Here is a 13,481-nt window from a genome sequence, read left to right as displayed (position 1 = left end):
TGAGATGGTGGGTCACACAGTAGATCGCGTCAATGTCCTTGGTTGGTGGGTTCTAGAGTTAATATCGTGGGTAGCGTTGGTGTCCTGAGGTGGTGGATCACAGAATGGATATCATTAGTGTCCTTGTGTGGTGGGTTGTAGAGTAGATTGGGAAGGTTGCATTGTAGAATAATGCCAACTGGATTGTTTATTGTGCCTGGCTATTGTTGCAGAGTGAAGAACTCTCTGTCCAGAAGAAGCTTCGCACAGAAGTTATCCAGCTTGAGGACACACTTGCTCAAGTGCGCAAAGAGTATGAAATGCTAAGGATTGAGTTTGAACAGAATCTTGCTGCCAATGAACAAGCTGGTAAGAGGAAAGCATTCCAAGGGGAATAGAAGATAATTTGTAACTGTATGAATTTATTCCCTAAATGCTTTGCAGGTCCCATTAATCGGGAGATGCGTCATCTTATTGGTAGTCTCCAAAACCACAACCACCAGCTCAAAGGGGATGTCCAGAGGTACAAACGCAAGGTGCGAGATGCCCAAGGAGAGGTGAGCAAGGTGAGAGAGGGACTTGTTAGATTGAATGAGCAGTGGGAAGATACCGGAAGACATTAAAGATGATGTTCTCAATATAGTGTTAAGCATGCTGGCCCAGTGTAATGTGGTAAAGATCAGAATGTAGTGGTCCCTGTCTTGTGATGTATAGGACATGACTGAGTGTTCCCTGCTCTGTAGTGGTAAATGGTAGCATTGAGCTTCCCCCTGCCATATTCTGGTAAAAGATAGCACTGAATGGTCAATGATGAGTTCTGGTAAAAGATAGAACTGAGTGGTCCCTGACGAGTTTTGGTAAAAGATAGCACTGAGTGGTCCCTGACGAGTTCTGGTAAAAGATAGCACTGAGTGGTCCTGACTTTTTCTGGTAAAAGATAGCACTGAGTGGTCCCTGACGAGTTTTGGTAAAAGATAGCACTGAGTGGTCCCTGGCGAGTTTTGGTAAAAGATAGCACGGAGTGGTCCCTGACGAGTATTGGTAAAAGATAGCACTGAGTGGTCCCTGACGAGTTTTGGTAAAAGATAGCACTGAGTGGTCCCTGACGAGTTTTGGTAAAAGATAGCACTGAGTGGTCCCTGACGAGTATTGGTAAAAGATAGCACTGAGTGGCCCTGACGAGTATTGGTAAAAGATAGCACTGAGTGGTCCCTGACGAGTTCTGGTAAAAGATTGAACTGAGTGGCCCTGATTTTGCAGAGTACTTATCTTCTAAATTCTTGACAGATGCGGTACCAGATGGGGGGAACATCAGTCCCACCTGCTAATGTGTTTGGGGGAGAAACAACTGCTGCTGTTGTGAAGGAAGAGGAACCAGATGTGAAGAAAGAACCCGTGGGGCCCCTAATTCGAGACTCTGAGACTCCCACCACCCCCGAGGTAAAAAAGGAAGAAGAGGAAATTAAGAAGGAGTCTGAGAGGGGGAAAATACGAGAACGCGAGCCAGAGAGAGAGCGTGATAAGGAGCGGGAGAGAGAGAAAGAACGCGACAAACAGAAAACCGAGGAATCCAAGCGCAAAGACTCTGACATACTCAAACAGCTGAGAGCAGAGCTCAAGTAAGTAAACACTCGCTGTTGCAGATCAGAAAATTCAGATTCGTTCAGGTGGTTTTCTTCTTGTTATAATGTAAAAGGGACATCATAGGCACCAAAATTGCTTAGGTTTAGTGAAGTAGTTTTGGTGTGGATCATGCCTGTGCAGTCTTACTGCTCAATACTCTATAATTTAAGAGTTAAATCACTGTCTTTATGCAGCTCTAGCCACACCTCCCTGCATGTGACTTACACAACCAAAGAGAGATCTAATGTTTAAACTTTAACCTTTATTGCAAATTCTGTTTTATTTAGAATTTCTTATCTCCTGCTCTGTTAATATCCTTCTAGACCCTGCAGGAGCCTCTTGTGATTTGAAAATCACCGGGGAGGTGTGACTAGGTCTGCATGGACCAAAGTGATTTAACTCCAAAATGGCAGAGCATTGAACTAAAACAGCTTCATTAAAGGACCACTATAGTGCCAGGAAAACAATCTCGTTTTACTGGCACTATAGGGTCTTTAGGTTCCCCCTACCCTCCGTACCACTCCCGCTGGGCTCAAGGGGGCTGAAGGGGTTAAACACTTACCTTTCTCCAGCGCTGGGCCCCCTCGGCGCTGGGGAACTCTCCTCCTCCCGACGTCCGCACTGAATGCGCATGTGCGGATAGAGTAGCGCGCACAGTCAAACAGTCCATAGGAAAGCATTTCTCAATGCTTTCCTATGGACGTCCAGTGTCTTCTCACTGTGATTTTCACAGTCGGAAGCGCCTCTGGCATCTGTCAGTGAGGCAGCCACTAGATGCTGGATTAACCCTTGTGTAAACATAGTTTCTCTGTTTACAGCTGCAGGGTTAAAACTAGAGGGACCTGGCACCCAGACCACTTCATTGAGCTGAAGTGATCTGGGTGCCTATAGTGGTCCTTTAAGCTCAAGTTGTTTTGATGCGTATTGTAGCGGACTGAACCCTGCACCAGAGTCTGCCCCAGTTTCCTGGAGGGGACTGCTTGCTTGCCTCCTGCCCAGTGATTATGGTCCCGGGAAGATGGGACCCTTTAAAGAACTGCATTTGGACATATTGTACTGTGCTGGCCTTTTAACAACAGTGAAGGGAAATACTGAAACTTTTTGGACACCTCTTCCCCTCCCCCGGATCCATTGTTCTCCAGCAGGGTGTTGTCCCAGGGACTCTGCCAGACTCTTGTGAAACTGGTTTGGGCCGGAAAGCCATGCTGGCAGGGGTTTTAAAAATACTTTTGCTGACTTTTGAACCCCTGGTCTGACTCGTGCCATTTTTTTATATGTTGTTCCCCTGAATGGATTGATTATGAAAATGTATGTTTTATGTTTTTGACATGTATATTTTAGAAGTTATAAATATTGTGTAAGAACGGTATTCCTCTGCCTGTGATAATGAGATTACCCATTGTGTTCAGTAATCATATCACAGGCAGAGGGGAGGATTTTGTGTGGGAGTGCCTGTGTGTATTGAACGGATTGATTGGTTGTTCTGCAAAACCCTGTGGGCTGTAATGTGTTTGGGGGTTGGGAATAAAAGAGGCTGTATGTGCCAGTACAGAGAGTTCCTGTTTAACCCTCAAAGTGAAGTGTTGTCTCATTCTTGGGGGAGGATTTATTGTATGTTGTTCCAGTTTGACTGCTAGGAGTCTAAACCTATTCGTATGGTTCCTATTCAACTGTCTACAGCATTCATATGCTTGAGAGGATTTATATGCTTATTCGGTTCGGTGATTGTGGTGTCTGCCAGAGTGCTTGGAGTCCTCAGGAAGCGCTAGGAGCATCCTTTAACGGAGGTACTCAGTCGGGGTGCCAGGCGATCCGTTACACGTATAGTATCCCTTTAAGAAGCAGTTGATATTGGAGATGCAAGCTTGTTTTTGCAGAAGCTCATATAATTATGTTGTATGTTCTCACTGTTGTCTTATTGGATTCTTGTCTAATTCTTTATTATTGAACTTTATATATAGCTACATAGCTTTCTAGGTTGAGAAAAGACTAAAGTCTGTAAAGTTTAACGCTGAAACCCGTTCTTTTATGCTGTTGATCCAAAAGAAGGCAGTAAACAAATGTAGCCATTTCCAGTTATGCCAAAAAAAGGGAAAATTCCTCCTTGACTCCATAATGGCAATCAGAGTTCTCTTTGGATCAGCGACCTGCTTAGCTGCATATCAATTATATCCTTGAATATTCTGTCCAAAAAACATCCAAGCCTTTAAAAAAAATATATCTATAGAATCTGATAAGACAACCTTTTCATACCAAGAATTCCACATCCTTATTGTTCTTACTGTAAAGAACCATTTTCTCTGCTGTAAGTGAAATCGCCTTTCTTCCAGTCTCCTGTTGTATATTCCTGCTAATGAACAGGTTAGCACGTAGCGGTTTGTACTGATCCTGTGTATATTTGTTTAGTGCAATCATATCCCCTCTGAGACGTCTTCTTTCTAAGGAAAACAAATTCAGTTTTTTTTTTAGCCTTTCGAAAGGGTGGGGGAGTAAACCTGTGCTTGGCAGTTTCTCTTAATGCTAGAAGGCAGCAACCCAATACAGGAAAGAGCAGCTATCTGTATTTAGCCAGAATTAACCGAAACACAGCCAATCCATATTCTATGCCATTATAATGCTTCATCACTCATTGGTTCCTCCACCAATCTCTTATATTCTCGGTTTGTTGCCCATCACTCACTGCTTACCCTGCAAACTGTTGCCTGCTTCTTACCTCACCACCTCATGTCTGCCTTTTAAGCACCCCCCCCCCCCTCTTCCTGACAACCTCTCGCCCACCCCGGACAGCGCAACCCCTTGTGCCGCCCCTTGCCCACGTTACCTGTTACTGTTTGTCCAGCTTCTACGTTGGTGACGGACCATTTGCTGTCTACCTAATGACCTGCCGCTTGTCTTTTTTTCTCTTACTACTTTTTTCTTTTTTTTTTTTGCTCTAGAAAGGCCCAAGAAAGCCAGAAGGAGATGAAGCTGCTTCTAGATATGTACAAATCTGCCCCGAAAGAACAGAGGGATAAAGTGCAGCTGATGGCCGCTGAGAGAAAAACCAAGGCTGAGGTAACTGTGATGGCTGCCCCTCGTCTGTCTCTGAAATGTGTTATTTTTCTAATTCTTCTGCTCTCTTTCCTTCTCTCTCTGGTAGGATTGTGTCGCTCTCTCTAATGGTGCTCTCTGGTAGGATTGTGTCACTCTCTGTAATGGTGCTCTCTGGTAGGATTGTGTCACTCTCTATAATGGTGCTCTCTGGTAGGATTGTGTCACTCTCTGTAATGGTGCTCTCTGGTAGGATTGTGTCACTCTCTGTTATGGTGCTCTATGGTAGGATTGTGTCACTCTCTGGTAGGATTGTGTCACTCTCTGTAATGGTGCTCTCTGCTAGGATTGTGTCACTCTCTGTAACGGTGCTCTCTGGTAGGATTGTGTCACTCTCTGTTATGGTGCTCTATGGTAGGATTGTGTCACTCTCTAATGGTGCTCTCTGGTAGGATTGTGTCACTCTCTGTAATGGCGCTCTCTGGTAGGATTGTGTCACTCTCTCTAATGGTGCTCTCTGGTAGGATTGTGTCTCTCTCTGTTATGGTGCTCTCTGGTAGGATTGTGTCACTCTCTGTAATGGCGCTCTCTGGTAGGATTGTGTCACTCTCTGTAATGGCGCTCTCTGGTAGGATTGTGTCTCTCTCTGTTATGGTGCTCTATGGTAGGATTGTGTCACTCTCTGTAATGGCGCTCTCTGGTAGGATTGTGTCTCTCTTTGGAAGCATTGTGTCGCTCTCTGTAATGGTGCTCTCTTGTAGGATTGTGTCGCTCTCTGGTAGGATTGTGTCACTCTGTAATGGTGCTCTCTGGTAGGATTGTGTCGGTCTCTGTAATGGCGCTCTCTGGTAGGATTGTGTCACTCTGTAATGGTGCTCTCTGGTAGGATTGTGTCGGTCTCTGTAATGGCGCTCTCTCTGGTAGGATTATGTCGGTCTCTGTAATGGCGCTCTCTGGTAGGATTGTGTCACTCTGTAATGGTGCTCTCTGGTAGGATTGTGTCGCTCTCTGTAATGGTGCTCTCTGGTAGGATTGTGTCACTCTGTAATGGTGCTCTCTGGTAGGATTGTGTCACTCTCTGTAATAGTGCTCTCTGGTAGGATTGTGTCACTCTCTGTAATAGTGCTCTCTGGTAGGATTGTGTCGGTCTCTGTAATGGCGCTCTCTGGTAGGATTGTGTCACTCTGTAATGGTGCTCTCTGGTAGGATTGTGTCGCTCTCTGTAATGGTGCTCTCTGGTAGGATTGTGTCACTCTGTAATGGTGCTCTCTGGTAGGATTGTGTCACTCTCTGTAATGGTGCTCTCTCTGCTAGGATTGTGTCACTCTCTGTAATGGTGCTCTCTGGTAGGATTGTGTCACTCTCTGTAATGGTGCTCTCTGGTAGGATTGTTTCACTCTCTGTTATGGTGCTCTCTGGTAGGATTGTGTCACTCTGTAATGGTGCTCTCTGGTAGGATTGTGTCACTCTCTATAATGGTGCTCTCTGGTAGGATTGTGTCACTCTCTGTAATGGTGCTCTCTGGTAGGATTGTGTCACTCTCTGTTATGGTGCTCTATGGTAGGATTGTGTCACTCTCTGGTAGGATTGTGTCACTCTCTGTAATGGTGCTCTCTGCTAGGATTGTGTCACTCTCTGTAACGGTGCTCTCTGGTAGGATTGTGTCACTCTCTGTTATGGTGCTCTATGGTAGGATTGTGTCACTCTCTAATGGTGCTCTCTGGTAGGATTGTGTCACTCTCTGTAATGGCGCTCTCTGGTAGGATTGTGTCACTCTCTCTAATGGTGCTCTCTGGTAGGATTGTGTCTCTCTCTGTTATGGTGCTCTCTGGTAGGATTGTGTCACTCTCTGTAATGGCGCTCTCTGGTAGGATTGTGTCACTCTCTGTAATGGCGCTCTCTGGTAGGATTGTGTCTCTCTCTGTTATGGTGCTCTATGGTAGGATTGTGTCACTCTCTGTAATGGCGCTCTCTGGTAGGATTGTGTCTCTCTTTGGAAGCATTGTGTCGCTCTCTGTAATGGTGCTCTCTTGTAGGATTGTGTCGCTCTCTGGTAGGATTGTGTCACTCTGTAATGGTGCTCTCTGGTAGGATTGTGTCGGTCTCTGTAATGGCGCTCTCTGGTAGGATTGTGTCACTCTGTAATGGTGCTCTCTGGTAGGATTGTGTCGGTCTCTGTAATGGCGCTCTCTCTGGTAGGATTATGTCGGTCTCTGTAATGGCGCTCTCTGGTAGGATTGTGTCACTCTGTAATGGTGCTCTCTGGTAGGATTGTGTCGCTCTCTGTAATGGTGCTCTCTGGTAGGATTGTGTCACTCTGTAATGGTGCTCTCTGGTAGGATTGTGTCACTCTCTGTAATAGTGCTCTCTGGTAGGATTGTGTCACTCTCTGTAATAGTGCTCTCTGGTAGGATTGTGTCGGTCTCTGTAATGGCGCTCTCTGGTAGGATTGTGTCACTCTGTAATGGTGCTCTCTGGTAGGATTGTGTCGCTCTCTGTAATGGTGCTCTCTGGTAGGATTGTGTCACTCTGTAATGGTGCTCTCTGGTAGGATTGTGTCACTCTCTGTAATGGTGCTCTCTCTGCTAGGATTGTGTCACTCTCTGTAATGGTGCTCTCTGGTAGGATTGTGTCACTCTCTGTAATGGTGCTCTCTGGTAGGATTGTTTCACTCTCTGTTATGGTGCTCTCTGGTAGGATTGTGTCACTCTGTAATGGTGCTCTCTGGTAGGATTGTGTCGCTCTCTGTAATGGTTCTCTCTGGAAGGATTGTGTCACTCTCTGTAATGGTGCTCTCTGGTAGGATTGTGTCACTCTATAATGGTGCTCTCTGGTAGGATTGTGTCACTCTCTGTTATAGTGCTCTCTCTGGTAGGATTGTGTCACTCTCTCTAATGGTGCTCTCTGGTAGGATTGTGTCACTCTCTGTAATGGTGCTCTCTGGTAGGATTGTGTCACTCTCTCTAATGGTGCTCTCTGGTAGGATTGTGTCACTCTCTATAATGGTGCTCTCTGGTAGGGTTGTGTCTCTCTCTGTAATGGCGCTCTCTGGAAGGATTGTGTCACTCTCTATAATGGCGCTCTCTGGAAGGATTGTGTCACTCTCTATAATGGCGCTCTCTGGTAGGATTGTGTCACTCTCTGTAATGGTGCTCTCTGGTAGGATTGTGTCACTCTCTGTAATGGCGCTCTCTGGAAGGATTGTGTCACTCTCTATAATGGCGCTCTCTGGTAGGGTTGTGTCTCTCTCTGGTAGGATTGTGTCACTCTATAATGGCGCTCTCTGGAAGGATTGTGTCACTCTATAATGGCGCTCTCTGGAAGGATTGTGTCACTCTCTATAATGGCGCTCTCTGGTAGGATTGTGTCACTCTCTGTAATGGTGCTCTCTGGTAGGATTGTGTCACTCTCTATAATGGTGCTCTCTGGTAGGGTTGTGTCTCTCTCTGTAATGGCGCTCTCTGGAAGGATTGTGTCACTCTCTATAATGGCGCTCTCTGGAAGGATTGTGTCACTCTCTATAATGGCGCTCTCTGGAAGGATTGTGTCACTCTCTGTAATGGCGCTCTCTCTGGTAGGATTGTGTCACTCTCTGTAATGGTGCTCTCTGGAAGGATTGTATCACTCTCTGTAATGGTGCTCTCTGGTAGGATTGTGTCACTCTCTGTAATGGCGCTCTCTGGAAGGATTGTGTCACTCTGTAATGGCGCTCTCTGGAAGGATTGTGTCACTCTCTGTAATGGTGCTCTCTGGTAGGATTGTGTCTCTCTCTGGAAGGATTGTGTCGCTCTCTGTAATAGTGCTCTCTGGTAGGATTGTGTCACTCTCTGTAATGGTGCTCTCTGGTAGGATTTTGTCACTCTCTCTAATGGTGCTCTCTGGTAGGATTTTGTCACTCTCTGTAATGGTGCTCTCTGGTAGGATTGTGTCACTCTCTCTAATGGTGCTCTCTGGTAGGATTGTGTCACTCTCTCTAATGGTGCTCTCTGGTAGGATTGTGTCACTCTCTCTAATGGTGCTCTCTGGTAGGATTGTGTCACTCTCTCTAATGGTGCTCTCTGGTAGGATTTTGTCACTCTCTGTAATGGTGCTCTCTGGTAGGATTTTGTCACTCTCTGTAATGGTTCTCTCTGGTAGGATTGTGTCACTCTCTCTAATGGTGCTCTCTGGTAGGATTGTGTCACTCTCTCTAATGGTGCTCTCTGGTAGGATTTTGTCACTCTCTGTAATGGTGCTCTCTGGTAGGATTGTGTCACTCTCTCTAATGGTGCTCTCTGGTAGGATTGTGTCACTCTCTGTAATGGTGCTCTCTGGTAGGATTGTGTCACTCTCTCTAATGGTGCTCTCTGGTAGGATTGTGTCACTCTCTGTAATGGTGCTCTCTGGTAGGATTGTGTCACTCTCTCTAATGGTGCTCTCTGGTAGGATTGTGTCACTCTCTGTAATAGTGCTCTCTGGTAGGATTGTGTCACTCTCTCTAATGGTGCTCTCTGGTAGGATTGTGTCACTCTCTGTAATGGTGCTCTCTGGTAGGATTGTGTCACTCTCTCTAATGGTGCTCTCTGGTAGGATTTTGTCACTCTCTGTAATGGTGCTCTCTGGTAGGATTGTGTCACTCTCTCTAATGGTGCTCTCTGGTAGGATTGTGTCACTCTCTCTAATGGTGCTCTCTGGTAGGATTGTGTCACTCTCTATAATGGTGCTCTCTGGTAGGATTGTGTCACTCTCTCTAATGGTGCTCTCTGGTAGGATTGTGTCACTCTCTCTAATGGTGCTCTCTGGTAGGATTGTGTCACTCTCTATAATGGCGCTCTCTGGTAGGATTGTGTCACTCTCTGCAATGATGCTCTCTCTGGTAGGATTGTGTTATTCTTTGCTCTCTAACATTGCACTCTGGCAGGTGGAGGAGCTGCGCTCTCGTGTGCAGTCACTAGAAGAAAAGGATCGTAGGGAGAGGAAGAAACTCGCAGATGAGGAAGCTCTGAGGAAAATAAAACTGGCTGAGGAGCAGATTGAGCATCTTCAGAGAAAACTGAGCGCCACCAAACAGGTGAGTGTTTAATTTGGCAGGTGGGTGGCACAGAGCCCTGGACCTTTAAAGTCATGTTTTTTATGCTAACTGTTGTGACACTCAATATAGCTGGTGAAACCTGAAGTATCTTTCTCCCAATTTGGTAATAAATAATGTGTGTAATAAGGCTGTTCAGGGGATCCCAGATGATCAGGGGATCCCAGACGCCAGATGATCAGGGGATCCCACCGGTGGGTGGCCAACGTGGTATACAGGACAGTTTTCAGAACCAAAATCTTCTGACCGACTTGAAAGCTACGCTTCTTGGCTCCCTGATCATACCACGTGCGCTGGCGTCTGTGAGCCGCTTGGAGGTTCCTGCACACCAGGTGAGTGAGTTCCTCCAGTCGTTCCATGAAATCCAGCCAATATGGGATGATGGGGGTTCCTTCGTGTTCCCCAGCCCCCTCCCTGTGTTCCCGGGCAAGGTCTAGGGGCCCTCTAACTCTCCGCCCGAATATTAATTCAAACAAGGAGAATCCTGTGGTTTCCTGGGGCACCTCCCGATAGGCGAACAGGATATGCGGCAGGAATATTTCCCAATCCTTGCGGGTCGCTACAAAGGTATGGAGCATCTGCTTCAACATGCCATTGAAGCGCTCACACAGGCCATTGGTTTGGGGGTGATAGGCGGAGCTTAGGATCTGTTTAATACCGCATAACCTCCACGGTTGGTGGGTCATCTCGGCAGTAAACTGGGAACCCCGGTCCGAAAGGATTTCCCGGGGAAATCCCATCCGGGAGAGCACTCGCATCAGGGCTTCGGCTGTTGTTCTTTGCGACCGACTCTGGGTACTGAGTCGCATAGTCCATAATGGTCAGAATGAACTTCTTGCCAGGGGACCTATGGTATCGACAGCTACTCTGCCGAAGTGGTCTTCAATGATTGGGAGCTTGGCCTTGCGCCGATCGCCCCGCTTCCCCACTTTCTGGCAAACATCACAGGTCTGGCAGTACTGCCTCAGATAGGAAATGCCTGCGCTAGAAAAAGCTTTGGGTTAGCCGATGCTCAGTACGGCCCCTTCCCAAATGCACTGCCAGGGGAATATCGTAAGCTATCTTCCGCAGCTCATGACGATATTTCCTGGGTGCCACCAACTGCTTGGTGGTAGTAGGAGCTGTCAGGAGAAAGTCAGGTCCTTTCTCTGCTATGCGATATAGTAAGCCCCCCTCCCAGATAAACTTTTCCCTGTCCTTCCCCACCTGGCTAGTGGCGGCCCTATCTCTATGTGCCTGGAGGGTAGGGTCTTCCTATGAAACTCAGCAGGGGTATTCCAGGGCAAGGGACCAGGGGCAAGGGGGGGACCAATGGGGCCTGGGGCCGGGGAACTAGCACGAGGAGCATTCCTGCATGGGCGACTACAGGGAATGGGTTTCTAGGGACTAGCTCGGGGGGCTGCCTACCGGGGCGGCTGCGGGGTGTTGGGGTAGTGGAAGGAGTTTGTGTGCCTACCTGAGCCTCAGAGTGTGAGCCGTGCCTGCAGCCTGATCTTAACGGAGTAGGTCTACCCCGGGGTCGAGTTTGCACAAAAGTGGAGGTGAGGTGGCCCAGGTCGTTTCCGAGTAATACTTCTGGGGCTAGTCCATCCATGAGCCCGACCTCCACCCTCTTGTCTCCGTTGCCCCAGTCGAGGTGGGCCGTGGCAGATAGTAGACGTTTCCCCCAGCTACCCGGACAGCAACTGTTCCGCAGTTCTTCTCGGCCTCTGCGATAAGCCGGAATTTGTACCAGAGTCAGAGTGGCCCCGGAGTCTCGTAGCCCCTGAACGGTGCGCTTGTTCAGCCGGACTGGCTGCCTGTGGTATGCCCTGTTGTCGTTGGCAGCTTGAAGGTGGTCCACCTTGTGTAGGACGAGCCAGGCGTCTTCACTGGGGATCGGTGGGTATGAGGGGGGAGCCTGATAGCAGTGGGCTGCGGCTCGTGGGGCCTGGGCGGCCAAACTGGGGTCGGCATCTGAGCTGTGGGCACTCTCTCTTGAAGTGGCCGGGTTGCTGGCACTGATGACACCTAGAGCCAGCCTGCGGTGGTATCCTCCGGTTTGGGCCCGGGCCAGGTGGGTATCTGGGTTGCAAGGCGGCTGGGCCTGCCGGGCGCGGGGGGGGTCTGAAGTTGGGCACAGGAGCGGAACGGTGATGTCGGCAGGCATCGAGGTACTCGTTGTGCCGCTTCGGCGAGGGTTTTGGGTTGCCTGTCTCTCACGCATTCTTGCATCTCAGGGGAGAGGCCATTGTAAAAGTGTTCTAGTAGGAACAGCTAGAGGATGACCTTGGGGGACTTAGCGTCTTGGGAGTGTAGCCAATTTTGGGCTGCCCGGGTCATGTGGCAAGTCCATTCAGCATGGGAATCTTGGCTCCCCCTTTTGGACTCCCGAAATTTCCTGCGATACGCCTCCAGGGTCACCGCATATCGGGCCAGCAGGACCTTTTTCACCAGGTCGTAATCTCTCAGTCCTTCTGCTGGCACGGCTCTACAGGCATCGGCAGCTTTACCGCTTAGCTTCCCGGCAAGCAGGAGGACCCAGGCAGGGGGGGTTAATTTTGTGCAAGAGGCATAATCTTTCGAAGTGTTGGAGGAATTCGTCATTGTCCTCCTCTGTTTCGTTGAACATTTTGAACACTGCGTACGGCACCTTTTGCTTCTGTTCGTCAGAGGCTGCGCTCACTGGAGTTGCCTCCGCTGCCCGTCCCAGCTGGGCCAGGAGGTAGGTCTGTACCTCTGAGATGGTTCTGTTTAGGATCTCCTCGGATGGGCTTTCTCCGTAGTAAGCCAGACGGTGGTCCATCTCCTTGTCGAAGGCATCTTTCTCGGCCACCGCTTGTGATGCCGCGGCCCCGTCTCTTTATAGGTCGTCCTCTATGAGGCTGGTAATCAAATCCGCCTTGAGCCTGGCCTGGCTGGTAGACCTTGGGCCGTGCGTATCTCCTGTAGCGTAGTCCAACTTAGTGTAGTCCATGGACCGGTTCCTCCCCCTCCCCGGGAACCTAACGCAGGAAAGGGCTTTGTCCCTTTGTCTCCTAAAGCCCACCACCAAAACTCAGGGTTTCCCACATCCGGGGACAGGGTTTCTTCATCCCATGAGCCTCTGTACCTGGGAGACCAATCGCAGGAAACAGCCCGTCCGCAGGAAAAGAGCTGGTCTCTTTGTCCCAGCAGGCACAGCAAAGCCCGACAAAATATCCAGTGGCCCAGAAGTGCCCACACCAATCTCGGAGGCCCTCGCTGCGGTACCATCCTCGACCAGGCTCCGCTTGCAAGGTCTCTGTGTGAAACCCTGCAAGGGAAGGGTCTCCTTTCGGGGTATGAAGGCTCCGCCTGGACGGCATTAGTCTGTACGAAATGGTGGCCACCCAGGGGAGCATTCATTAATTACTTCCCTTGCGGTTTCACACTTATGTTGCATGTGCGAACGTTCTGATTAAATGGTGTGAACATTCTAATGGGCACTGGGGAGGTCCTCGTTTGGGAAACGACCGAGTCAGGAAACAATCCACGAACGCTCCTGTAGCGGAGCCCTAGTCCTAGCAGGGACTCTCCGCCTCTGGTTTCTCCAACATACACTCAGGAACTAGTAGAATACTCCCAAGGGAACAGCCGAACACAGAAAATTACTCCAGGAATTTCCCACCTCCTCCTCAGCAACTGGACGACACTCCGCTCTGGAGGTATAACTGATTTTAATGGAGCTACACACGACCTTTAATGTTACATAGTTACATAGCTGAAAAGAGACTTGCGTCCATCAAGTTCAGTCTTCCTCACATATGCTTTTGCTGTTGAT

The 13,481-nt window shown here is 48.7% G+C and overlaps 1 protein-coding gene across 2 annotated transcripts in view; it reads left to right on the top strand.

The window, feature by feature from the left end:
- The window catches only part of RNF40 (ring finger protein 40), a 57,358-nt gene that overhangs the window by 23,415 nt on the left and 20,462 nt on the right, over positions 1-13,481 (top strand). The window contains exons 11-15 of one of the 2 annotated variants that reach the window (XM_063430950.1): positions 213-348; positions 424-536; positions 1,267-1,598; positions 4,539-4,656; positions 9,533-9,682. In XM_063430950.1, the coding sequence (XP_063287020.1) occupies positions 213-348; positions 424-536; positions 1,267-1,598; positions 4,539-4,656; positions 9,533-9,682 (849 nt within the window). Of the gene's footprint in view, positions 1-212; positions 349-423; positions 546-1,266; positions 1,599-4,538; positions 4,657-9,532; positions 9,683-13,481 lie in introns of both variants that reach the window. The other variant, XM_063430949.1, reaches the window with a different exon arrangement.

Source organism: Pelobates fuscus, chromosome 8 (assembly GCF_036172605.1).
Source record: "Pelobates fuscus isolate aPelFus1 chromosome 8, aPelFus1.pri, whole genome shotgun sequence".
Classification (NCBI taxonomy): domain Eukaryota; kingdom Metazoa; phylum Chordata; class Amphibia; order Anura; family Pelobatidae; genus Pelobates; species Pelobates fuscus.
Note: the sequence above shows the minus strand (reverse complement) of the source record. Positions and strands in the feature narration are given on the sequence as shown.